The 27,022-nt window shown below is 37.5% G+C and overlaps 1 protein-coding gene across 2 annotated transcripts in view; it reads right to left on the reverse strand.

The window, feature by feature from the left end:
• Positions 1 to 27,022, reverse strand: part of Uggt2 (UDP-glucose glycoprotein glucosyltransferase 2) — a 194,261-nt gene that overhangs the window by 26,400 nt on the left and 140,839 nt on the right. The window contains exons 30-36 of one of the 2 annotated variants that reach the window (XM_027938864.2): positions 24,367 to 24,451; positions 20,732 to 20,814; positions 10,212 to 10,307; positions 8,384 to 8,468; positions 3,949 to 4,131; positions 2,051 to 2,211; positions 1,313 to 1,427 (exon numbers count right to left, since the gene is read on the reverse strand). In XM_027938864.2, the coding sequence (XP_027794665.2) occupies positions 1,313 to 1,427; positions 2,051 to 2,211; positions 3,949 to 4,131; positions 8,384 to 8,468; positions 10,212 to 10,307; positions 20,732 to 20,814; positions 24,367 to 24,451 (808 nt within the window). Of the gene's footprint in view, positions 1 to 1,312; positions 1,428 to 2,050; positions 2,212 to 3,948; positions 4,132 to 8,383; positions 8,469 to 10,211; positions 10,308 to 20,731; positions 20,815 to 24,366; positions 24,452 to 27,022 lie in introns of those variants that run through there. The other variant, XM_071611594.1, reaches the window with a different exon arrangement.

Genomic DNA, 27,022 nt, shown 5'->3' on the forward strand with positions numbered 1-27,022 from the left:
GGCACGTTATTGGTGTTTACCAAGGACCCTAAATCAGTTTTCTACTAACTGGCAGTACTGAAAAGATCCTATTTTGTATGTGAATATGTAAGTATTTGGAGTTCTCCTAATTTTCAAGAATAATTTTAATTAAGTCCCTTACCAGTGTGGTCTAGTCATTAATATTTTGATCTGTTTTCCATTTACTAGATTTTTAAAGAATATGCCTAAGCTTTATACATAATCTGGACCCTTTTCCCTCATGGTGTACTCCTCTCCACCCTAATTTTATTTCAGGTTTGGCATTTAGGGATAGCTAAATGGCCTTCCTTGCTATTTCTCAAACATGTAAAGACCTATTCCCATCTTGGAAATTTTGCATTAGGTATTCCCTCCGTGTAGAATCGTCACATCATCTGTATGGTCAGTTTTACATCTCCATCTTAAATCCACTCAAATGTCACCTTTGTAGGGATATATGGGTGCCCAATTTACAATTACAAACCCCAACTCCTTCACCATTCTGAACTATCATCATTTCCTATTTTAATTTTTTCCTCTGGGACACTGATTACCTTTAATTATATTTTTAAAAAATTTATCTTACAATTAAAATGAAAGCATCATGTACTTAAGAATCCTTTTGTTTTCTGTTATCTCAGGTCTTAGTAGCGTGTCTTGCGCTTACCAGGTATGCAACAGATGCAATAATGAAGAACTTCATGGGATAAGAGGAAAAGGTGTTTATGAGGAAGGATAAAAAGTGTTTCTAGGGACACTGCATGAAGTAAGTTTGTCTTTGAGATGGGGGATGGGAGGGGAACAAGAAAGAATTGAGTATAAACAAGGTCTGGTGGCCCATGCTTATAATCCCAGCAGCTCTGGAGGCTGAATCAGGAGGATTGCCAAGTTCACAGCTAGCCTCAGCAACTTCACAAGGCTTTCAGTGAGACCGTCTCAAAAAAAAAACAGGCTGGGGATGTGGTTCAGTGGTTAAGCATCCCTGGCTTCAAGTCTTGTTCACTCCCTGCTGCCCTGTCATATACACACAGGGAGGAACCAAGTATGATATATGTATTTTTTTTTTATGTGGTGCTGGGGCCAGGGTCTTATGTATGCTAGGCAATTGCTCTACCACCTAGCTATACCACCAGCTCTGAGTAAGTTTAATGATGATTGCTGAGAGCCATAGCCGAGTTGGAATGACGCATGGCATTTTTGCCAGAACAGAGTGGTTGAGAGGTGACGCCAGCAAGCCATTGAGATGATGATGGTTATGTTAAGCTGTGTGTGTATGTATGTACTAAAACATTTTTGTTAACATTTTACTTACCTGATCTAGATTTAAAAGACTGTTCGGATCTTGGCTGAGAGCTTGGTACTGGCCCCTGAGCCTGTCACCTGCTGCAATTCTCCTGAACTTCTTGAGATCCACTACGTATAAGGCACTGCAAAAGTGAATATTTCTTGATAGCCTATGTTGCTTATGTAATTGCACTTTCCCCAGTGAATGTCTACAATAATGCTATTCATTTAACTACAAACATCCTATGATCTAATAATAATAAGTCCTTTCATAAAATTGCTCCCAATATCTAATACTATTTCCATGGAGTATGAAAGGTGTTATAGTTCTGGTAGGACCTATGTTCTAGAGTTACTACAAGTTATTTTCAAGTTGTCATGAAATTCATGGCCCTACAAAAGAGTAACAGCTATGAAGATAGTACAGTCATTTAAATATTTGGCAAACCAAGCTTAAATATGCTACAGTGGTTAGGAGCATTATACTTGAGCCCTATCACTTGGGTTTAACTGGCTAAACTATGTACTAGCAAGGGTAGCCTGGCAAGTTACATAACTGCTGAATGCTTTAGTTTCCAAATCTATAAAATGGAGATAATAATAGTGTTACAAAACCTGATATAAAGATTTTATGAGTTAATATATGTAAAGACACTTATTTTTTACCTGGCATGTAATAAGCACTATGTAACTGGTTATCATTATCATAATTTCTAAGAAAAGTGAATGCTATAATTCAATATCTCATTTATTTAAATTTTCTCACCTGATATGGTATTTTCTTCTCATAAGATGTGATGCCCAGTATCCTGTTTTCCAGAATCGATATCCATCCATGTCAGTGCGGCTATCACAGAATGGAGTGTACCCATAAGGAGCTCCACCCAGATCAAAATCTCGGAGTTCTTTTAGGTCATGTCTCACTATCTAAGTAATTAAAATAGAATGTAAAATAACATATTTCCTTTTTATGGGTTTGTCAATCATTATCACCCTACTATAGCTACAGAGTGCTGGGAGCCATTAGCCAAGTGGGTATGACAATTTCCTTGCCAGCGTACCCCATGTTGCAGTGACATTGAATGTAGGTGACCTTGCTCAAGGACCAGGGCGGATTAGGGTGTTCCCGGTTTAGGATAATCGGGTTTAGGGCGTTCCCAGTTTAGGTTCCAGGTTTAAGGTTTAAGATTATTCCTGCTGGGAATAGGGTGTATCCTGCTGCCTGAGTTCCCCTTGAGTTCTCACGGGATTCAGAGTATTTTTTTGAGAGATAGAAGCCCAGTGGAGGTGGATTTTTGGGCAGAGAACGTGGATTTCCCCAGAACGTGATTGTAGACGGCTGGTGAGAGTTCGGGAATAAAGAGTTGCTGTTTGAATCTACAAGCTGTGTGGTGGCTCGTGATTTTGTGCCCAGCCAGACTGCGGCAACAGAGCACGATACATTTTCCTCAAGTTGCTTTCACTTGCTGTGAATTCATTGAATGTTTTATTCCTCTTGTCCTTACATATTAAAAGAAACATGAAATTTATGTTCTCAGTCTATAAAACAGTAGTCTTACCAGTAAGAATACTATGTTACATCATTTGTAAGAAAGTTTTTTTTTTTTTTTAACATAAAATACATTTTGGGAAGGGCTTAAATATTACCTAAGTACACAGGCCTCAGTTTCTCAATGTGTGGAGTAATATTTGAAAATAATTTTACAATAAATATCATTATGTTAAAAATCATAAATTTGAATCAAAGAAAAATTTGATTATTTTAAATAGCTTTAAGGAAAATGTTGGATTTTGTTTTATTTTACTTTATGTTAGGGGAAGATTGGAGAAAGAATTGTATCAGCTAATGTTTAGAAATGCTTACTTCTTCATCTACATTTGCCTGTTTTTTGTTTTAATTACAATGGTTCATATTTATCAACTTGGAAACTAGTATAATAAAAGTATAGTATAAGTAAATTCTAATATAGAACTTTAAAATATTCCTTTTGTTCTAATAGAGGATATGAATTTGAATTAATATACATATAACATTTATGTTACATTTACATGTATATATTACTGTTATTAGAAATTCTATGTTTTCCAAATTAATGATTACAAAGGCAGTGAAAAGAGTAAAGGGGAAAGTCATTATTTTTGGATATAAATTTTAAAGCTTAGAACATTAATGGGAAGAGCAAATTCAAGGCATTATTTTCATTAAGTAGTAGAGTGATGAGGATTTGGTTACTAGTTTAATGTCAAAGAATGCTACTGTAGATGTAAAAATGACAGGATGGTTGTCATTGCTGTTAACTTTTCCAGGAAGAAAAAATAGTTAATTTAAAAAATTCAGCTTATATTTGTAGGAATTCATTTAACTAGTCTTATGATTAATATATTTATTTTTATTCCCAGACTTAAACTATTACAGATAGAAAACTGTCATGTCCTAAATAATAAATGGTACTTCTTGCAATTCCTTCAATTTTCACCTGGAATTCTGACCACTTATTTTTCAATTATAGGCACTTTGCTAATGCACTACAATCATGACTTACATGTTTATGTAGCATGGCAACAAATACAATAACGTGAGCAACATAAATTAACCCCTTATATTCACACAGAAGTGTAAAAGAAATTTGTTCACTACTAAAAAACAATAATTAATCTTATTACCTGGTCAGCATCAACAAAAATAATTTTATCTACTGCTAGTGGAAAAAGGACATCAAGGAAAAGAATTTTGTAACCCCAAATAATTCGTTGTTTTTCAGTCTGCTGATGAAGCCAGTGGGGCCACTTATATTGGACCAGTTCATATTGGAATCCATACTCCATAGCCATATGAGGAATTATCTCCTAAAAACATACACACAAAATCATATACACTTGAGGAAGAGAAAGAAGCTTAGTTTTATACAATCTTCTAAATATTACTTCTATAAATTATTCTATGCTAAAGTCATAATTCTTTGGGAAGTGTCTCCCAAAGGTCCATGAGTGGAAGTCCTGGTTGCTAGTCTATGGCACTATTCAGAAGTAGTGGGACCATTAGGAGGTAGGGCCTAGGAAGTTAGGTCATTGGGGTGTGCTCTTGAAGGGACTCCTTTTTGTTTCCCATAACATAACATGAAAAGGCCTCGTCAACCACATGCTCCTGCTACGACATACAGTGCTACCACAGGCCCAAAGCAACAGGGCCAAATAACCATGGACTGAAACCTCCAGAACTGTGAGCCAAAATAAACCTCTCTTCCAAGTTGGTTATCCTAAGTGTTTGTTATAGTTTAGCAGGAAGCAGAGCAACACCATCTATTAATGACAAATATGAAAATGGTGACAAATACATAAAACTATATACTGTCATTAAGCAAGGGACTATGTTAATGAGCAAGTTTATTAATGTTAAGATAAATGTTTTTATAATTTTACTACTCATGTCTGACTGGAGATAACCTGACTTCAGAAAGAAAACCCTGTGAATACTCTTGTATCACACAGTTTATAATTAAGCTAACCCATTGGTTGATCAGAGAAATGCAAAAAAAGTACAAAATTATTTATAAATCGATAAATCAGATCCTCTACAGAAGTTCCATGTTTGAGATTTATGACTAATTCAGGAATTACACATAAAAGGTGGTTACCCCAGTCAGAATATCTGACACCTGATTCAATGTCTTTGCACATATTAGCAGCACAGTTCTGTGTCAACAATAAGGATATGTTTTGAGAAATGTGTCATTGGTGACTATGTCATGGCAAATGTCACAGGGTTGCTTATATAAAACTAGATGGTATTGTCTGTTGTTTCTAGCCTTCAAACCTGTACAGTCTGCTGCTGTACTAGAGGCAACTAAAATAAAATAATATACATTTTTGTATCTAAATAGAAAAGATAAGTAAAATATAGTATAAAGGATAAAAACTGACATCCTCTATAGGGCAACTACCATGAATGGGGCTTGCAGTACTGGAAGCTGCTCTGGCTGAGTAGATGGGTGATAAGGGAATGTGAAGGCCTAGAACACAACTACAGACTTTATAAGCACTACACTTAGGCTTTATGAAATTTATAAAATTTTATCCTTTCTTCAATATAAATTAGCCTTACCTTACTGAAACATTTTTGCTTCAAAAACTTTTAAAGTCTTTTTCTTTTTTTTTTTATAAAAACTTTTTCAATTTTTTAAACGGCCTTGTTAAAAACTAAGACAAAAACATAATATTAGGATGCCTACACAGGGTCACAATCATCAATAACACTCGTCTGATCTCACATGAAGGTCTTCTGGGGCAGTAACCTAAAAAGGAGCTGTCATCTCCTGTCAGAACAATGCCTTTTTCTGGATACCTTCCTAAAAGATCTGCCTGAGGCTGTTTTAGTGTTAACTTTTTTTTTTTTTTTTAAATAAGCAGGAATACACTTTAAAACAATGAAAAAATGTAAATACATACTCTAGTAATGTAGTTATCATTATGCAGCAATATGTACTGAGCATAACTGTATGTGCTATATTTTATACGACACAGTTGGTTAACATCAGCATCACCACAAACATGTGAGTGATATGTTGTGCCATGATAGTAACAGGCTTTGACATTACTAGGCTATTGGAATTTTTCTGTTCCTATTATAATTTTATGGGACCACCGTCATGTGTATGTTCTGTTGTCTAATGGAAACATTATGAGGCGTATAAGTGCATCTTATTCCCTGTTTAGCCCAGAAGTAGCTAATGAAATACATTATTGGTTCAGTTTAATTCAAGAGGACAAAAACAGGGAAGATGGCAAAGCTGTAGTAAAAGGTGGGCTAGGAAATATAAAATTTGCTTTTTCTCCTTTAATTTTTATCCATAATGAGCTGCTGGTTATATGACTGTATTTTTTCAATCTGTTTTTGCAAGAACAATGTAGATTTAAAATAATATAATGTTCAATTAACTTTTTTTTACTTTGTAAAGACTGATTTTATCTGTGAACTGAAATGTTAAAAATTTTGGCTAGAATATCTGCTGAAAGTCATTGATTTGGTTTCAAAATAAAACATGAGGAGAAATCAGAAAAACTTTTTTCAGCAACTATGCACAAACATTGAACACAAACTATGTGCCAGGCACTGTACAAGTCCCTAAGGATATAGTAGTTAAAACACACACACACACACACACACAAATGATGGCCCTTGAGAAGCTTACATTCAAGAAGTAGCAGGTAAAAAATAAATGAAATTATTTGTTATCTACAGAAGATGATGCTATGGAGAAAAAAAGGGGTGGGGGAGGAAAATAAAGTGATTAGGTAAGAAGGAATTAGAGTTCACATAGTGCAATCAAGAAAGGATTATAGCAAAGGAAGTGTAATTTCAGCAAAGGTGTGAAAGAAGAGAAGGGGTGGCTTTCCATAATGGAGGGCATGGATCTAGAGTGCTGGCAACTTCTGCATCTGGCTGCTGGTGACACAGGTGTTTCAACTCAGAATTCAGGAAAGCTGCACACCTGTGGTTTCTGTACCTTTCTATGTACATGTTATATTTCACTAAGAAGTTTCAAAAGACAAATTTCAACAGAAAGAAACAAATTACAGTAGAAAAAAATACTTATTTCAAACAGGATACTACTTTTGGCCATGAAGTGACATAAGTTTTTAAATTCACAATTAGCACTATTTTTTAATGAGTAATATAATTTTCTGCTAAGACAATGTTTAGATTATCTCAGTTTATGTAGTTACCCAGCACCCATGCAGTATATGGTTAGTAGAATAATACTTTAAATAGAATAACAAAACTATAACTTTTTGTCTATATTTTTCAGTTTTTTTCCCCCACTTTTCTATTACTAGATAAGCACAGGATGCCCTGTTGGTGGTGGGAGACAGAAAGGCTGTTTTATGTGGTTAAGCACCTGGCCTTTGAGGTCACAATGCTTGGATTCAAATCTTAACTATGTTCCTAGTAAGTTATTTCAGGCCTGTGCTATCAAGGGGAGACACACACACACACACACACACACACACACACAGAGGCATGGCCCTTTACTCTGACTCCTAGAAGATAACCCCACCTATGGAATGACTGCCTCATAAGAATGTCTTTCTCTGGGGACCTTAGGCCACACCAGATAGTCTATGCTACCAAAGACCTTGGGTCACAAGACATCACATATCCTCTGCAGGGCCTAGAGCTGAGGTCAGTTAGGCAGGCTGGGTCTACATGGCTGACCCCCAATTAAAAAAATGTCAGAATAGAGTCTAAGTGAGGATCCCTGCTTGGCAATATTCCATGAGCACTGCCACACTATTGCTAGGAGAGAAGTAAATGCTATATGTGCAACTGCACTGGGAGAGGACAGCAGGGAGATTATGGATTCTACCTTCTGTACCTTTTCCTTTACTGATTTTATGGGTACACTTTTGGGGTAATAAACTGGGTATAACTGCTTTTCTGAGTTGTAAGAGTCCTAGGGAATTATGGAAGGTAAGGGGTAGTCTTAGATTAGGCCAGTCTTGATTTTCTTACCACATGAGATTATTATGAAGAACAACTGAATAATACATCGAGTACCCAGAAACCTGTGAATATGGAGAAACAGTGCACTCTGCAGCACAGTGTGGGGCACAGTAAAGAGTCACAGATGTTGATGGCCTGAGCCTAGAGTGTCCACACTATCTCAGCAATCAATCAACTCTGATAAAGATAGTTCTCAGTACTATAAAACTATTTTCTAGAATACAATTTTCTTTTTTTTTTTTTCCCCATTGGTACTATGAATGTTCCTGTCTATCTTTATAAAAATATGACAAAATCCAACTTTCTTAATTGAAAATATTTATATATTTCCTATTTCACATTTTATTTATATATTCATTGTCATGAAAACCAACTAATCATTTGATCTTGACTTGCTTAAACATACTTTCCTGCTGTCATTTTTCTTTCAACATGGCTTTAATATGAGAATTGCATAAAATTTTTCTTCAGCTAGATAAAAATATATTTTAAAATAGTTATCTGAGTAAATATACATTTCAAAAGGCCCATTCTAAAAAAAGAAAATGTTATATGAATTTAATTTTAGCTATTCTAGAAAAAGAGTAATGTACTTACTTTAAATGTTGGTGAGAGATAATTTTTTAGGAACCAGAATTTCACTGGTGTTTTGGTGTTACGTAAAACAGAAAGCATCATAATTCTGTATAAAAAAAATTAAACTCAATATAAGTTAACTTTAATAGGAGTCCCTCTTCCTTTTAAGAAAGCTCTTCAATATTTAAAGGCATGAATCTGTAGTTTTCTATTATGAATTGTGGAGAATCGAACTGAAATATTTCCAAATATTATGCCCGATCAGATATGTGCTGTGTAAGGGTGGAAATCTATGTTTGGCAGAGACAAATCTGCTTTAGTTTCTTCTGACAAATAAGCCAGTTGAAATGGTGGTATCTAGCCGAGCCACAACCTAACCATGGCTCCGCTGCTGTGATTAGAATCAGGTCTGCAAACCTGGAATGACATGCCTGTCTACACTGGTAAATTCACTGCACAGGCCACCCTCTTGCTATCCTAGATCTTTTTTTCTCCCTCTCCCTTCCTGTCTAATCCCCTCCCATCCTTTTATTGCCCCACCTACCATGTACCCTCCTATAGCAGCTGGAAACCATCTCCCTACCCCACCATCCCGCTGGGGATTGAACCCAAGGGTACTCTACTGCTGAGTTACATCCTCAGACCTTCGGATATTTTATTGAGACAGAATCTCACTAAGTTGCCCAGGCTGGCTTTGAACTTGTGATCCTTCTGCCTCAGTCTCTTCAGTTAGTAGGACTACAGGTGTACTGCCACTATGTCTCACTGCAATACTGTCTCTGTGGTTTATCATGAAGATTCATCCAAGTCTGTGAGAGTAAGAAGTTCACAGTGATTCTGACTGGCTTTTCTACCTGCTTCTTTCCCTCTGGTCCTATGATTAAAGTGGTTCCCTACTTTCTTGTGCCCAGTTTCTTCCCTCCCTTTTTATCTATGCCCAACATCCCCCAAAGGGGAATCTTCAGGGACGCCCAGGGAAAATAAAGGCAGGAAACAACAGGGAGGAGAGCGGAGGAGACCTCAGCCCTCATAAGCCTGCAGCCTCCTTGGAGCCTCAGGGTTTCATCTGCTCCTCCCTGCAAGTAGAGTACCTAGGAATCTGTGACTAGGCCTGATCCTCTTGCTTCTATTCTAGACCTTTTAATGGAAGAGGTACAAAAGTACTTTTAAAGATCCATGTTAAAATATCAACACTACAAACTTTTTTGAGGTATTGTGACCCCTCTACATATACAGTTAAAAAATATCCGCTTGTACTTTGTAAATGTATCCTCTTCTCCCATCTCCCTCCTGTTTTTAAAACAGGAAAATTCACTGTACATATTTTTTCTTCCCTATCACTTGTTACAAATTACATATTTTCTAGCCTCAAAGTGATTATTCCAAATCAAATCAAACTCATGAAGTTTTACTGCATTTTAATAATATACTTACCTCATAACTGTCAACTTAAAATAAAGCAAGGTGCAGAGCAATATACAATTTATTACTATTTGGGTAAAAAATAAAAAAAAAATAAAAAAATGCTTGTCTATAGTATATATCTGGCAGGATATAAAAAATACTATTAGTTTTCTGTACAAAATAAAACTAAATATCAAGGAAACAAGAGGTAGAAAATTTTTCCCCTACCTATACATTCCTTTATTCTTTTTTAAATATATATTTTTTAGTTGTAGATGGACACAATACTTTTATTTTTATGTGGTGCTCAGGATGGAACTTAGTGCCTCAATGTGTGAGGCAAGCACTCTACCACTGAGCCACAACCCCTGCCCCATTCCTTTATTTTTAATGGAACTGAGCCATGAATTACTTCTTTAAAACATTAGATAAAAATTGTACCTACCTTAGAAAGCGTTCATACAAATGGCCAGAAGCAACTGAAAAAATGTTTAGAATGTCTTTTTCCTTTTTGTTATCTTTATGCAATCTTCTTGTGAAACTTGAAATAAAAATAGTATAATTAAGTTTAATATATATTTGCAAATTTTACATAACTAAATACTACATTTGGTAAAAATAAATATATGAAGGCTTTTCAAAATAGTTATTATCTTGAAGGACCTCAAGGCCCCAGGCCCAACATTAGGAAATCTAACCCCTGGGCCCTGAAGCTGCAAGATGCTCCCTTACACAACCCCCATGCCAAGACCCCTCCAGCAGCACGTAGCATTTCAAGTCCTGCACAATGCTACCACAAGATGTTTCATATAGATAACCCTAACGGTCAAACTTGAGGATGCAGGTTTAAAAACAGGAACTAAAAGAATAGGATGCAAGTTTAAAATAGGAATTAAAAAAGGAGACAGGATGCCATTCTATGGTTTTCCCGAGAACAATAAGTTGAAAAACAAGTTTACCCCCTAGGTGACCCACTGACTGGATTCAGAAGGTCCAACAGGAAGACTGTCACTGTGCTATGCTAAGAACTAACCCACTTATTCCCTATAAAAGATCTATGCCCCAAAGCCCGGTGTGCCAGTTCACCGAAGCTCCGGCTGAGGTTTCACTGAGCACCCGCAGGCGCCTGTGTATCAATAAATCGCCTCTTGCTTTTGCAGCCAGTGCCTCGTGCGTCTTTCTTGGACAGGGAATCGGCGGGTCTTTCATTTGGCGAGCCAGCCAGGAGCACTCCTGTAACCCCATCCGGATCCCTGCCCGAGGAACTCCCGACATCACTGGGAGGTAAGCTGGCCAGCTCAAACTTTCTGTCTTGTTGTCCTGTTGGCTATCTGTTCTTTGTTCCGCGCAGCGTCTGTAAGACTATATGATCCTAGGCATAGTCATTTAGTATTCTGAGGCAGTTCTGTAGTCGATTTGTATTCTGAGGCAGTTTGAGAAGGAGTTGACGAACTCGGACTTCTCCCCTGCCACCCTGGGAGACGTCCCAGGGATCAGAGGGGTCCATTTCTTTGGGGCCCCCGGTGTTTCCGAGGATTACACCATCTTTGTAGGCGACGGAGAAGTACAAACTTCTCCCAGGCCATCTGATTTTTTCGGTTTCCACCGAAGCCGCGCAGCGATCTCACTGTTTGGTTTCGTTTTTGTGTTGTTGTGTCTGTCTCTCTATTTCCTCTCTGAGAATAACATGGGACAATCACTAACAACCCCTTTGAGCCTCACTCTAGATCATTGGCAAGACATTCAAGAGCGGGCAAACAACTTGTCCGTGGCAGTTAAGAAGAAAAAAATTGGTAACACTCTGTACCACGGAGTGGCCAATATTGGCCCACCCTCGGAGTTGAATGGCCCCCAGGAGAGTCCCTCCATCTCTCTCTCTAATCTGCGATTGTCTTTCAGCCGGGGCCGCATGGCCATCCAGATCATGGCTTTTAACCTTTCAGGACCTCTGCGAATCTCCTCCTGCATGGGTGGGGTCCGCGCAGTCCGCCGGGAGGATTCCACCCGGCGGTATGGCGGATCTGTCCCGTCCCTGTTCCTCCCGGCCCCTCCACCCCAGGAAGCGAACGGCTCTTCCTGGAGTCAGGCTGCTTGGAAATGCAGCCCAAGGTGGATGATAAATTCCATCTAAGACTGAATACTGAGACTAGGGAAGCAATGTTTTCTTCCCCCCCATAACCGGCTTGAGTGCAAATAGAGATGCCTGCTGGGGATTTAACAACTTTGACATCTCGCTTTGACTTTTCTCAAAGCCCTGTCCTCATTATTAAATTAGTGTTAATTGGCTTTAGAAATGGGAACCAAATTTTCAGTCACAAATTTTGACACTCTCAAGGGGACTTTTAAGGAGTTCCCACTCTGCTTTCTTGGGGAAGCCTAGCACTCGAAACAACTGCAAGCAGAGGATGGACTTTTTGGGAGCTGGCTACTAAAAAGTTAGGAAAAAAAAAAAATGCCTAATGCCTAAGGTCAAACCAAACTGGAGGAACTGATCCTATGGGTGAAAGATAGGATTAAGGGACTCCCAGCAGCTGCCAGAGCCATTTAGCTCTGGGGAGTTCCCTGGGTCCTTATCTACATCTTAAGGATTACGCCACCTCTGTTTACTTAAAAAGAAGGGACACTGAATGCAGTAAAGCCAGTCACGCTGAGACCCTTGATTTTACACCTACAGTTGCCCCTACGTGAAAACATCTGGTCCACTCATGGGAAAGTCTATGGTGCCACTGATAGGAGTCATAATTAAATGAAAGTTCAAAACCTGGAGAGATATTTTCTTATCTGGTTGTCTGATTGTTTCTTAAAGATAATCTAGGTTAAATGTGTGTCTAAAAAAAATAATAATAATAATAATAATAATAATTTTTATTGTAACAATCTGGTATCTGAATGGGTTTCTAAAGCATTGCACTATCTTGCAGTTAAAAGTTGGGTTTAAGCAATTGTTTAGTTTGATTTCAGATAGTTCATGCTAGAAAACTTAAATACTTGGGATAAAAAAAAAAAATTAATTAAAAAATTTCAATTTTGAACTGGGTAGCCTGAAGAGCAATTAAAACGTTGGTCTGGCTCATAAAAATGACATTAGATAATTAAATAGCAATAGTCTTAGAAATTTTCAAAGCTTAATTTCAGATATATATGGTAGTGTGTGGGCAAATTTAATGTAACTCAATGCTACTTTAGAAACTTCAGAACAAGCAAAGTGGTTTAGAGGTACCAAAGAAATTTCTTCTGATGGTAGAGATCCTATTTCCAGTTTTATGTGAACAAGTTTTTCTAATGTAAAAAGATATAAAATTTTAAATTTTAAAAATTGCTTCTTAAATTTGTATCATAATTTTCAACATCTAAACCTGGAAATATAACTTAAGGTTAAAATGCCTTAGGCCTAAAGTGTCTGCTCAAAATAGCAATTCCTGTCCTCAAAATTAAGCTTATAAGTTTCTCTAGGTGTTCAAAAAGGACCTAATAAAATGTTAACTCTGCTTAAATTTAAAAGTTTACAAGTATTGTTTCAAAATGTGAACAAAAAGAGGTTTATATAATTATGGTGTTATTAATGTGTTCATATCTTCCAGGTATACAAGTCTGTAAGGTAGAAGCTTCGAAAGAACATTATATCAAGCTGGTGTTCTAAAGTTGTATGGTAATTTTAGGTTTAAAAAAAAAAAAAAAAGCATGTTAGAGATTCAATTATATCATTTGTGTTCTATAACTGAAGTCGTTATCAATAAGATATGTACAGTTCCATGTTACTTTCTACTCTGAGATACAATTTATGTATTTTTAAGTTAATGAGAGCCTAATCTATGTAAAGGTTTTATTGCAAAACACAAAAGTACATTACTACTTTTCTATAAAAGGTTAAAAGCTTTCAGCCTTTAATTCATGTTTTAGGTATGATATTATGTTGTGTTAGCTAATGTTCATGTAAACTTGAACAACAATTTATGTAAACTTTGTAAAACGATCAGCTTCAGAACTATAGTACTTGAGATTTATAAAGAGCCCTGCCTTACTTGAGATAAGGCTCTGTCCCATCTCACTACATGTGAAAGTGGCTATAAAAAAAGTAAGCAAGATTTCAGTACAGTTAAAGTTGTGTCCAAAAATAGGTTTGTGCCAAGATTACTAGGATCTCAAACAGAAAATTATGATGTATAACCCTGCTAGAATTCAAGGTAGCTATTATATAAGCTAAATATGTTTCTACCCTAGTTAGTTTTGTTTTGTAGTTTACTTATAGATGGTTTAAGGATTGCCTGTTAATGTTTTAAAGAGGTATTGCTTTAAGAACACAACCTGGGCCAACATAAGATAAGGAGTTATCACCTACAGGATAGAGAGATAAACATTAAAGCCCAGTGCTCTTAATATAAGGCTGTTAACTTATTTGCTGGATGTTTAAGATCAAGTTTTAAAATTAGTTAAATTAAAAGGGCCAAGAAAACCAATATTCGGCTCTTGCCCTCTGAGTCAGTCTGAATCAGGGAATAGGGGACTTCTCCAAAGGGCTCAGCAACTCTAGGCCACATAACCTCCTGAGCAGGGAGATTAATGAGACCAGTGGAGGACAGAAAGCCAATCGGTGCATTTGCTGTAAAGAGGAGGGTCATTAAAAAAGGGAGACGTCCCTGATGCTTCTGAGGGAAGCTACATGGTCAAGCAAGGCCTGGGCCCATCCTAGCGCAAATGGCACTAGCAGAACTGAAAAGCTGCTATGAAGTTCCCGAGGACTCCCAGGATAACTCAGCTGACTGTAAACAATAGGTAGAAACAAAAGTCAGTTTGACTTGCTTCATCTTAAACACTTAGCAAAGACAGTAAAAGCCAAAGCACAGCTGTTCCTGGACATCTTAAATAATAATAATAGTTAAATGTAACTTCCATAAATAAGTAGACTGGAGGCTACAAGAGAGATTCTTAGACAGAAATGCCTGATAACTGTTAAAGGGACTGCTAGAGTAGTTTTAGTCTAAGGCTTTTATTTCTAGCCAACGCAGGTAGACTTGATGTTTGCTAATATGGTTATCCAGCCCTAAGTAGCAAAATTAAAGATTTCTCTATTAGACACAGAGGAGAAACAAAAGGTTCTCTTGGAAGCTCGCAAAAAAAAAAAAAAAAAAAATGTGCCAGGGGACGACGGGCGCCCCACCCAACTCACAAATTTGATTAAGGAAGCTTTTCCTTTAACCCGGCCAAACTGGGACTATGCGACTGAAGCAGGTAGGAACCACCTACGTCTCTATCGCCAGTTACTCATAGCGGGTCTCCATGGAGCAGGGCGACGGCCCACCAATTTGGCTCAGGTAAGACAGACTATCCAGGGGTCAGAGGAAACTCCGACAGCCTTCTTAAAGAGATTAAAAGAGGCTTATCGGAGGTTTACTCCCTTTGATCCTGATAGTGAGGACCAGAAAGGAAACATTTAATGGGCCTGCCTTCATCTCCCAGGTAAGTCAGGCGGTGGCCAATACATTGGGGATTAATTGGAAATTACACTGTGCTTATAGACCCCAAAGTTCAGGACAGGTAGAAAGGATGAATAGAACCATTAAGGAGACTTTAACTAAATTGACACTTGAAACTGGCACTAGAGACTGGGTACAACTCCTACCTTTAGCCTTGTATCGGGCCCGAAACACCCCAGGCCCACATGGACTAACCCCATTTGAAATCCTGTACGGTGCCCCACCTCCCGCTGTTAACTTTTATGAAACTGAAACCTATGCCTCCCTCACCCCATCTATGCAGACTCATTTGCATGCTTTGCAATTGGTCCAGAACGAGGTCTGGAAGCCTCTAGCAGCAGCATACAAAGAGGAACTTAAAACCCCCTTGCTGCCACATCCCTTCAAGGTCGGAGACACCGTCTGGGTACGCAGGCACCAGAGCAAGAACCTCGAACCGCGGTGGAAAGGACCCTACACCATTCTGCTGACCACTCCCACTGCAATCAAAGTGGACGGCATCACCGCTTGGATCCACGCCTCCCACGTGAAAGCTGCACATCCACAGGAGCCCACAGACGCCACTCCAGAGCCTGAATGGAAATTGCAATGCACCCAGAACCCGCTAAAGATAAGACTTACCCGCTGTTGATTTTTCTTGCTCTGTGCTCTATCTTCCCCATATCAGTTGCTAGGCACCAACTCTATGATCCCAATCGGCCTATACGCCAGACATGGCAAATACTATCGGGGGTGGGAGACATAATTTGGGAAAAAACATCCACAAAGTACCCCCTCTGGGCTTGGTGGCCTAACCTGGAGCCAGATCTTTGTCACATACTGGCAGGGTCAGAAGACTTTGATATTCCAACTACTGACCCAGCTAAACCGAGTGGGCCAGAAGTGTGCATCTCCAGCGGGCGCTGCCCTTGCTCACGCTATCCGGCAGGATGTAGGGATCCAAGGGCTCGGGCAGCTCTAAGAAAAAAAATCATTCTATGTATGCCCCAGGGACGGGAGAACTAAGTCGCAAGCACGTAAATGTGGGCAACATGAAAGTTATTATTGTAAGGCTTGGGGATGTGAAACTACGGGGGATGCATACTGGAACCCTAGCTCATCCAGGGATTTGATCCAAGTGAAAAGAGAAAAGCAAAATGAGCCCCCACTCTCTACAGACTATTGTAAAAGTACACCTGGGACAGTCAACACCTTATGGTATGGGGACGGGCCATGCACCATGTTTGCCTGCAACCCCTTAAACATTACCTTTACTAAGGCAGGCAAAACATCAAAAGATTGGTTACAAGGGAAGCTATGGGGACTACGGGTATATCATCAGACTGCATATGACCCGGGGGTCCTATTCAAAATTAGGTTAACTATAAAAGTTGACCCCCAGCCGATAGGCCCTAACAAGATACTCCAAGACCAAAAGGCTCCTCCTCCAAAAAAATATAAACAGGCACCCTCAAGACCAACGTCCCCATCTAATACCATCCGTCCAACCCCCTCCACTCCTCCGACCGTGGCAGTTATCACTAATCCTACTTTACCAGGGTCAGGAGAAAGACTAATGGACCTAGTTGAAGGGGGATACCAAGCCCTCAATTCCACCCAGCCCAATCTCACTGAGTCCTGCTGGATTTGCCTCCAGGCAAGCCCCCCCTACTATGAAGGAGTAGCTATTAATGGGAATTTCACCTATGGCACCTCCACCAGCTGCAACTGGGAGACAAGACACAGGTTGACACTGCCTGAAGTAACCAGTTCAGGAACATGCATAGGAGGCTCCTCTATGTTAAGAGAGCTCTGTGTACGTACTGCAACCGTGTCATCCTCTGACACATCCAGCTACTTAGTGCCTCCAACAGGACTCTACTGGGCATGTAACACTGGGATTACACCATGTGTTGCGATAGCCAATTTCAACCAGTCTAAAGATTTTTGTGTGTTAGTCCAGATCTATCCACGGCTACTCTATTATTCCACAGAAGAATTTGAGGGACATTTCATGAGCCGGACTCGTTTCACCCGAGAGCCTATTAGCATTACCCTGGCAGTCTTGTTGGGAGCCGGAGTATTGGCCGGGGTTGGGACTGGGGCTGCAGCTCTGATTGAGGGCCCTCGACAGCTAGGGATTTTGGAGACTGCAATCCAACAAGACCTAAGAGCAATAGAAACCTCTGTAACTGCTTTAGAAAAATCCCTAACCTCCTTATCAGAGGTTGTTTTGCAGAATAGACGAGGTCTGGACCTATTATTCTTGAAGGAAGGAGGACTTTGTGCGGCCTTAAAGGAAAACTGTTGCTTTTACACAGATCACACAGGGGTAGTAAGGGAATCTATGACCAAGCTTAGAGAAAGACTGGATGCACGGGAAAAATCCCTGCGAGGCTCCCAAAGTTGGTTTGAAAGCTGGTATAATAAATCCCCTTGGCTAACTACTATATTATCTACTGTAGCTGGCCCCCTGATTATATTACTGTTAATTTTAACATTTGGACCCTGCATATTTAACAAACTAATGCAATTTATGAAAGAAAGACTGTCCGTAATCCAAACTATGGTCCTCGCGCAGCAATATCAAGTACTCCAACAACACGCCGAGCCATCAACTGAGCAAATGCTGAATTCTGAGCAGATAGATCAATGGATATAGGATTATATCCCGGATAAAGAAAAGGGGGGAATGAAGGACCTCAAGGCCCCAGGCCCAACATTAGGAAATCTAACCCCTGGGCCCTGAAGCTGCAAGATGCTCCCTTACACAACCCCCATGCCAAGACCCCTCCAGCAGCACGTAGCATTTCAAGTCCTGCACAATGCTACCACAAGATGTTTCATATAGATAACCCTAACGGTCAAACTTGAGGATGCAGGTTTAAAAACAGGAACTAAAAGAATAGGATGCAAGTTTAAAATAGGAATTAAAAAAGGAGACAGGATGCCATTCTATGGTTTTCCCGAGAACAATAAGTTGAAAAACAAGTTTACCCCCTAGGTGACCCACTGACTGGATTCAGAAGGTCCAACAGGAAGACTGTCACTGTGCTATGCTAAGAACTAACCCACTTATTCCCTATAAAAGATCTATGCCCCAAAGCCCGGTGTGCCAGTTCACCGAAGCTCCGGCTGAGGTTTCACTGAGCACCCGCAGGCGCCTGTGTATCAATAAATCGCCTCTTGCTTTTGCAGCCAGTGCCTCGTGCGTCTTTCTTGGACAGGGAATCGGCGGGTCTTTCAATCTTAAAGCAAACACTTATCAGGACAATTATGAGTTCTTTGTATAAACATGGGAAAATATCACTTTAAGTTTTATAAGCTTTTATTTTTATTTATTTATTTGTTTTAATGTTTCTGGTTATAGATGGAACTTTATTTTGTTTATTTAGTTTTATGTGGTGCTGGGAATTGAACCCAGGGCCTCACACATGCTAGGCAAGTGCTCTACCACTGAGCTACAATCCCAGAAAGCTTTTATTTTTATAAATAAATGGAATGCATTATACTGTTTCCATGTTAATAAGGTAGTATCTTTGAATCATTTTGAGTTGCAGAAGTTGTCTTAAAACCAACTCTGCCACAGCCATATTCAGTCTTTTTTTTTTTTTTTTTTTTTTTAGTGTAGATATATAGCATGCCTTTATTTTATTTTTATTGTGGTATTAAGGGTGGAACTCTGTGCCTACACATGCTAGGCAAGTGCTCTGCCACTGAGCTACAGCCCCAGCCCCATATCTAGTCTTTTGAAACTTTAAGTGCAGGCTAATAATGAGGGAATGAATAAAACACATAAGTGTAACTATGGTACATCAAGGATTTATGTGGTAATAGAGTAAGTCTATGAGCGCTGCTAACAAGCCTTCCTCACACTAAAATATTATTTAAAATTTTCCTATAATTTGGAGCTCCTCTGATGAGGTATGTTTTTCAGACCACACAAGCTACAAAGATCTACGTATCCTGAGTGCCCTCCATAAAAAACAGAGAGGCTAGGGAGCTGTGTCCACTCAACGGTATACATCCCAGAGCTTAATCAGGGCCAGCTGTCATTTCTACTACTTTTTGGACCCAGACAAGCCATATCTCATTTTTGCATCTACAAAAATGATAGACTCTTACTCAGGGGTATTCATATTGTATATAATTTTTCTTTTTCTTATTTAAAATATCATTTTTACATAAGCACGTTTAGAATAATTAAAATTTGGAAAACTCAACTTATAATCATCCTGGTAGATAGTTTTTCAAGTACAAATTGTTATATCAAAAGTATTTTTCAAATCTTTTTTTTGTTTTTGGTTACTAGGGATAGAACCCAGGGCCCCACACATGCTAGGTAAGCACTCTACCACTGAGCTAGAGCCCCTGCCCTCAAATCTTTTATTATAATCCTCCAAGTAAGAAAATAGTTGATTTATGGGAAAATAACATGGTTTTTCTTACCAAACAAATCACTTATAGGAAAAGAGAGCTAAACTGGACAAAGTTCAAAATGATGAGGATGCTTTTTTTTTTTTTAATGAATTTAACCTTTATTTTATTTATTTATTTTTATGTGGTGCTGAGGATTAAACTCAGGGCCTCACCCATGCTAGGCAAGTGCTGTACCACTGAGCCACAACACCAGCCCCATGAGGATGTTTTTGACTGGTATAACAAAATCTATTTAGGTTGCCCAATCTACTTGGCCTGAAGTTTGTATTTCTTAACTTTGATAAATGTTTTATCATCACAATTCAAATTAAGTTCAAATCTCTAAAACATATTTTCAAAGTTCTCTATAGCAGACAACTTTTGATTTTTTTTTTTTTACCAGCCTAACATCCATTCTTCTTGTAGTACAATGATTTGGGGCGAACAACTTATCCTCCAATTCTAAGATGTTTAGGTGGGACAGGCTTACCACAGGCTATAGAGATAGTTATGTGCCCCAGGTGTGCTCAGTTAAAGTTATTGTGCTTATTTCAGTTTTGGACTAATAAGTCATCCTTGGAACTTTTGCTGGTATTATTTGGAAAGAGGCCAAGAAATAGTAAAACTAAGATGGAGAAACTTTTCAGACCACATTACCAGAATGACTAAAGCCAGGTCTACTCCTGGATTCTACATGAGCCAATGCTTTCTTCTTTAAATAAACACTGAAACTTATATATTCCACATTATACTCAGTGTTGTAGCTAAGCTGGGCTACTTTCTGTTATTTGAGGAACATACCCAGTTTTCTTGCCTTCATGTAATTGGGTACCTTCACACTATCTCCAACTTTTAAATCCTATTTTTCCTTTAGAACAGATCTTAGCCATACACTATTACAAGAAGTCTTTCCTGAGGTTCCTTCTAATTGGATATATCCTTTTTCTCCTTTGGTTTGTACAACACATATGTTCAACTGTCCCCAGTTTCTCCTTGAGAGGAGTATCTGTGTACTTACATTTTTACCATATGCAGGATTTCCATTTGGTAGACTCTACCAATCTAGTTATATTAGACTATTCATAGTAAATACCTTTTAATGGAGTCCCACATTCCTTTTTTCTCATGGTTATCAATAAGGATATCTTCCTTTATTTTGTCCGGTTTCTTTTGTACCTAGATAACATTGTAAAGAAAAAAATTTAGACTTTGTCAGCCTTAAAGGTTATAATGCTTAGTTAGAAAGTGAATTATATTAGGCAAAGTGGAAATCTAAGAATAGTTGCTGTAAACAGAGCCAGAATCCAGGAGATATCTAAGCAAAAGTTTATAAATTAAGTCTGGTCTTCAACTATCAATTCACTTCTTTTTTTGTTGTTGTTGTTGGTTACTTCTATGACATTAAATACTGTGTTTATACCTGGGTTTGCTCAATTACCAACTGTAGATATTATCTGCTAGATATTTCTGTGCACAAAAATTGAGTCATCATTTACTGTGCTGATGGATTAGCAACTCACTTAGTCTTCCTTCCCTTCTTCATCTAGAAGTTTTGGTAGTTATATCTTTATTCAGTTCTTCTAATGAGCATTTTTGTAACTTTAAACAATATTTATTTATTCATTCTTTCCAGCAACTTAAACAGTTTCTCTTGCATCCTATTTATAAGGATACTAATATTTCTACCCTTTGTCTTCATCTCCAACTTACATTAGTTAAAACCTTTACTTTAGAATTTGCAAATATAGTTAACACATTTGTTTGGCAAACATAACTGTATTCTTTGTATTTTGTTATGGTGACTCTGAGACTTGAAGTCAGTAAACAGTACTTGGTGCTGATTTTGACAAAGTAAATTCTACTCACTGAATAGTCTGAAAGCTACTAAAATTCTATTTCCTTTGTATAGTTACAATGAGACCACAACTGTGCCACTCATAGGAGACTTGCTGTTTCAAATGAATTCTTCTTTCTTATATTCTACCAAAGGAGAGGATTTTTTCCCCTTGGCATTTTATTTTTTCTTGTGGAGAGAGTTACATACATGTCTCCTTCCCATACCTTTAATACTCCACAGTTTATTACTCTTGCTCTCTGGAATTTTTCAGGAAATTTTTCTTGGGGCTTACAATTAACTTTTTCTTACTAGATGGTATTTTTTTTTTTTTTGTTTACAGGTTAAGTTTCACCATTTCCTGAACTACCTGTCCTCTTTCTTAGTCTTCATCTTCATTATGAACATCTTCAAGAAGGGATGTGAGGAATAGTTTTTCTAAATCTTTCACTTCAGAAAATAACTTTCTTTGTTTCATATTTGATTAAGAAATTGGCTAGATGCATTATCCTAGATTCAAAATAATAATTCTCAAAACATTGAAGGCTTTGTATTGTTGTATTTTATCACTAATTTTGCAAATTCTATGTCTAACACTGTGTATTTATCATAGCGGCCTGCCTTTTCTCCTTAGTAGCTCTTAGGATTTTTGTGAGCCATTTCCACTTTTCCTACTTGGTAATTTGTGGTCTCTTTTGACATGAACATTTATTTTCTCTCTTTATCTATAGGATACTCTCTCCCCTCCATTTTATCTGTTCTTTCTGGAATTCCTCTTAGTGGGCTACTGGTGTTTAGGACTGATCCTTTAAGTTGCTTTTTTTCTGCTCCCTTTTCTGTCTTTTTGCTGTAATTCTGTCAGAGGGTTAGGAGATCAAACTGTTACTAGAAAACAACTCAAGGACATAGGTATAGTTAAGCTATAGACTTTCTTTTAAATAATTTTTTTAGTTGTAGATGGATACAGTATCTTATTTTTATGTGGTGCTGAGGCAGCTGGGGTTGTGGCTCAAGTGGTAGAGTGCTCAGGCACTGAGTTCAATCCTCGGCACCACATATCTTTACTTTTATGTGGTGCTGAGGATTGAACCCAGTGCCTCACACTTTTGAAGCAAGCACTCACCTCTGAGCTACAGCCCAAGCCCTGTAGTTGTAGACTATTTTTAGCTGGTATTTGTTAACAACTCCCAAATATTTTTAGCCATTTATTGCTTCAAATGCAATAATATTTATTCTTTTCACTATCTCCTGGAATTCCATTTAAACTGATTTGATTCATTCTATAAATACTCATGAAGCATTTTACAAAGCTAAACTGTCTTATCCTAACAGTTCTAATAAGGTAAGTTGTGTTGTAAAAACCCATTTTGTAAATGGGGAAAATGAGACAGAACAGTTTAAGTGATCTCTCCAAGATCAGACAGCTACTGAGTCAAACAGCCAGTATTATATCCATCCACTCCTGCCACCTTGAAGCTTCTCACTGCATTCATTACACCTTTTGTGCTTTCTGCTGTATTTTCCTTTGTTCCTGTTCCTAATCCATTTGGGATACTTGCTATCTACCCTTGAACTTGCTAATTCTCACTCCAGGCATGTGAAGGCCAGCCATTGAATGCTTAATTTTGGTGCTGCATTGTTGGTTTCTACTAAAAAAAAAAAAAAAAAAAAGATATGTACTTATTATAGTTTGCTATTTCCTGGAGTTATTTTCAAACATGGTTTTAATGTCTTTAAAATAAATTAATAAAATAAGCACAGTTGTTTCAGAGTCTGTCAACAAAAAGTTTGGAATCTTCATGTCTGTTTTCTGTTGTTTGTCCTGGTTTTGTGTATTTGCTTATCTTTGGCCATGTGCTGGCCTCTGCACTTGAAAAATTTGATTGCAGTTTAGGCTATTTTAATCTTACCGCAGAGACTTATGGATGTTTCTGCCAGGTGTCTGTACATGCTATCAATCTGGAACTATTTTAGTACCAATTCAAGTTAAGAATTCCCAGGATTATTTTGTTGATACAAACTTGGACTAAAAGATTACATGGGATAATTTACTATATTTTGTCATTACCCTGAAGATAGGACCAGTTGATCACAGCAGGAGGTCTTCTAAAAAAATCACCTACTTTATCTGGGTCCCAGGTTTTAATTTCTGTTCCTGTAACCTAGCAAATCAAAACAACAATTCAAATGTGACAAAACAAATGTTCCCAGGGAACAGCAGCTTTCTTGGGCCAAGAGAAGCTTCGGTGCTTGCTTAATTTTCTAGGTTTTTCAATTTCCCTTTAATTTTATTTCCTTACTATCCTTATTATTTCATTATTGTCAGATCCTGAAGTGCTTTTAAGATTTAAACATTTATCCAATATTTTTAGTAGCCTTAAGTAGAAAGTTTGGTTTGTTTAAAAGAACTATACCAGCCAATATTGAAAACTCCCCTTGTAATAGTAGACAATAAATGAAAAGACAAAAATAAACATTTTTTAAAAAGAAAAAATTCTTTTTCTCTTTAAGGAAAGAAACATCACTTTTTCATTTTAGTACTAATTTTTCAACCTGTGTTCTTGAGCTAATCTTTATAATATAATCTGTAACATTGTCTGGCTACAAATAAGGCAAATACAATAATATAGCAAGACTAAAGAACAAAAACAAAAACAAACAAACAAAAAAAAACAAGAGAAAGTTTTTCCTTCTTTCTATAAGCTCTGTTTTCCCTTTATGACATTAACCTTCCTTTCACTTTAAGAGTTTCAATACAACATTTGAGGCAGTATTATAAAATTCTTTATAGACTAAAAATGAAGGAAAAATAGATTCCTGTTAATATTAAAAATAAATCCTAAAGAAAAAAAGAAAAAAGAAAAAAGCCTATAAAAAGCTTCAGCCTCACACACCTGTACTTCCAGTATCTTGCTCTTGAAACTATTTAATACAACAATGACATCTCCAATGTCTGGCTGAGAGTCAGTTCCTCTATGCCTAAAATCAGAAAAACACAGATGTTTGTAATTCAAGAGTACACATACAATTATGATGACACAAATAACAATTCATTTCGCTATAAATGTGTGTGGTATTACTTGTGTAACTATCATTTTTTGTTTCTATATTCAGTTAAGATATACATTATATTTAAGAAATCATCCAGTAATGTTTAATATAAATTTAAATTACACAAAAATAGCTGATTAAATGCAATACTGAGTATCACTTGGAAAGTTTAAACTACTGCTTTCCTTGCTGGTGTATATCAAGGATATGACAATATTAAAATCTTTCAAATCTGATATGTCACAATGATAATTAAAATGTGAAACATTTTCTAGACTTAAAAGTTTTCTTATATATTAAATAAATTCTCCATTGTCACTTTTTAAATATCCAATAAACATTTTCAAATACCAAAATTGAAGGGTATTGTAAAACACACAAGACTGAAAATGTATCTAATGTTATGGTTTTGATATGAGGTGTTCCCCCCAAAACTCCTGTTAATGCAGGAATATTCAGAGGCAAAATAGATTATGAGAGCTATAATCTAATGAGTCCACCCTGGTTTGAGTGAGCTGACTAGGTAACTGAAGGCAGGTGGGTTGTAGCTAGAAGGACTGCTTTTTGCTGAGGCTCCTTCCCCATGAGTTGAACAGTTTTCCTAGGCTGGGTCTTTCCCTCATGATGTGCTGCCTCATCTCGGGCCCAGAAGAATGAGGTCACCCATCTATGGACTGAGACCTCTGAAGCCTTGATCCCCAAATAAACATTTTCTCCTCTAAGCAGTTCTTGTCAGGTATTTGGTCAGTGATGCAAAGGTTCACAAAACAGATGTCCATTTATATTACCTTATTGTTTTTATATTACATATAATACAGATCATTCTTTTAATTTTCAAACTTGCTTAACAACTGAGTATGAAGTTGTGCTTAATTACTTTTGGTATTTTTACTATGTACTGAAACATTCTATTGTAGAAACTATTTATGATTTGATTACATTTTCCTACTCTACCAGGTAGCAGACTTAGTAGTGATGATCAGTGACACCACAAATGTTTCTGGAAAGAATTTATTTGTGGGGCTGGGGATGTGGCTCAAGCGGTAGCGCGCTCGCCTGGCATGAGTGCGGCCCGGGTTCGATCCTCAGCACCACATACAAACAAAGATGTTGTGTCCGCCGAAAACTAAAAAAAATAAATATTTAAAAAAAAAAAAAAAAAAAAAGAATTTATTTGTGGAAATGTTGTGTCTATTAAATAAGGCAGGAAACTTCCTTATACTGCAGGAGTCAGAAAGTTGAACACTTTTTTGGTGGTTGTTTATAGACTCTTTTGTACTATGGTTCTGGTTGATAATTAGATTCTGCTAACAGATAGCATCTGGACCATAGAAGTGAGTGGGGCTATATGCTAATTCTTGGCTAGTTTCTTTTGGCAAGTACAGTCAGGATACATGAGGTTTTCTACATCAGTATTCTAGAATCAAGTGCATAGCTTTCTGGTCATGGACAGACAGCTAAGAGCAGTTTTTTGCTTTTTCACTTTTAGAATCTTAAGAGAGGTACAGCTCTCCCTCCTTGGTCACTTCCTCAGTTCTGTACTATCGAAGGCTCCTGGGAGCCATCCCTCCTGGATCTTACTCCTTTTCAATTTTTCCTAACACAATGTAAAAGCAACCAGTTCCTTTTGCTAAATTCTTTGAAAATATATGAAGTAGGCCATCTGTTATGGTTTGAATGCTTGCCCCTCTACAACTCATGTTCAAACTTAATTGCCATTGTAACAGATTATTAAAGAATAAGACCCTTAGAGCAAATTATATTCCATGTTTTTGTTATTATGTCAAAAACTATCCTAATGTTATATGCAACTAAAAAAATATTTAAAAAAGAAAGAAACCAAGACCTATTTTAATAAAAGGTAAGACCCTTAGGAATTTGGCTGTGAGGAGGGCTCTATCCTTGTGGGTGGGTTTTGCGCCATTTTAAAGGTTGAGTGTGGCCCTCTCTTGTACCTTCTGTCATGTGCCTTGTGCCTTCTGTAATGGGATGACACAACAAGAAGGTCCTTGCCAGAGGCTGGACCCTTGATCATGGATTTTCTAGCCTCCAAAACTGAGAAAATAAATTTATCTTTGAAATTAAACAATGTAAAAGCAACAGTTTTACAGGTAGTTTGTATTTTATAGTTTTGTGAACTTTCTTAAAATATCTTAAAATTGACAATTAAAAAATATATTTTGGGGCTGGGGTTGTAGCTCAGCGGTAGAGCGCTCGCCAAGCATGTGCGAGGCCCCGAGTTCGATCCGCAGCACCACACAAAAATAAATAAAATAAAGGTATTGTGTCTAACCCCCCCAAAAAAAACTTTAAAAAGATATTTTTATTATGCGTCTTTTGAAACACAAACATCATGAAATGGCTAAATTGAGCTAATTAACATAGACATTGCTTCAAATTTTTTTTCTATTTGTTCTTTTTAGTTATACATGTGAGCACCATGTATTTTGACATATCATACATACATGGAGTATAATTTGCCATTCTTGTGGTTGTACA

This window comes from Marmota flaviventris, chromosome 4, assembly GCF_047511675.1.
Source record: "Marmota flaviventris isolate mMarFla1 chromosome 4, mMarFla1.hap1, whole genome shotgun sequence".
Lineage (NCBI taxonomy): Eukaryota > Metazoa > Chordata > Mammalia > Rodentia > Sciuridae > Marmota > Marmota flaviventris.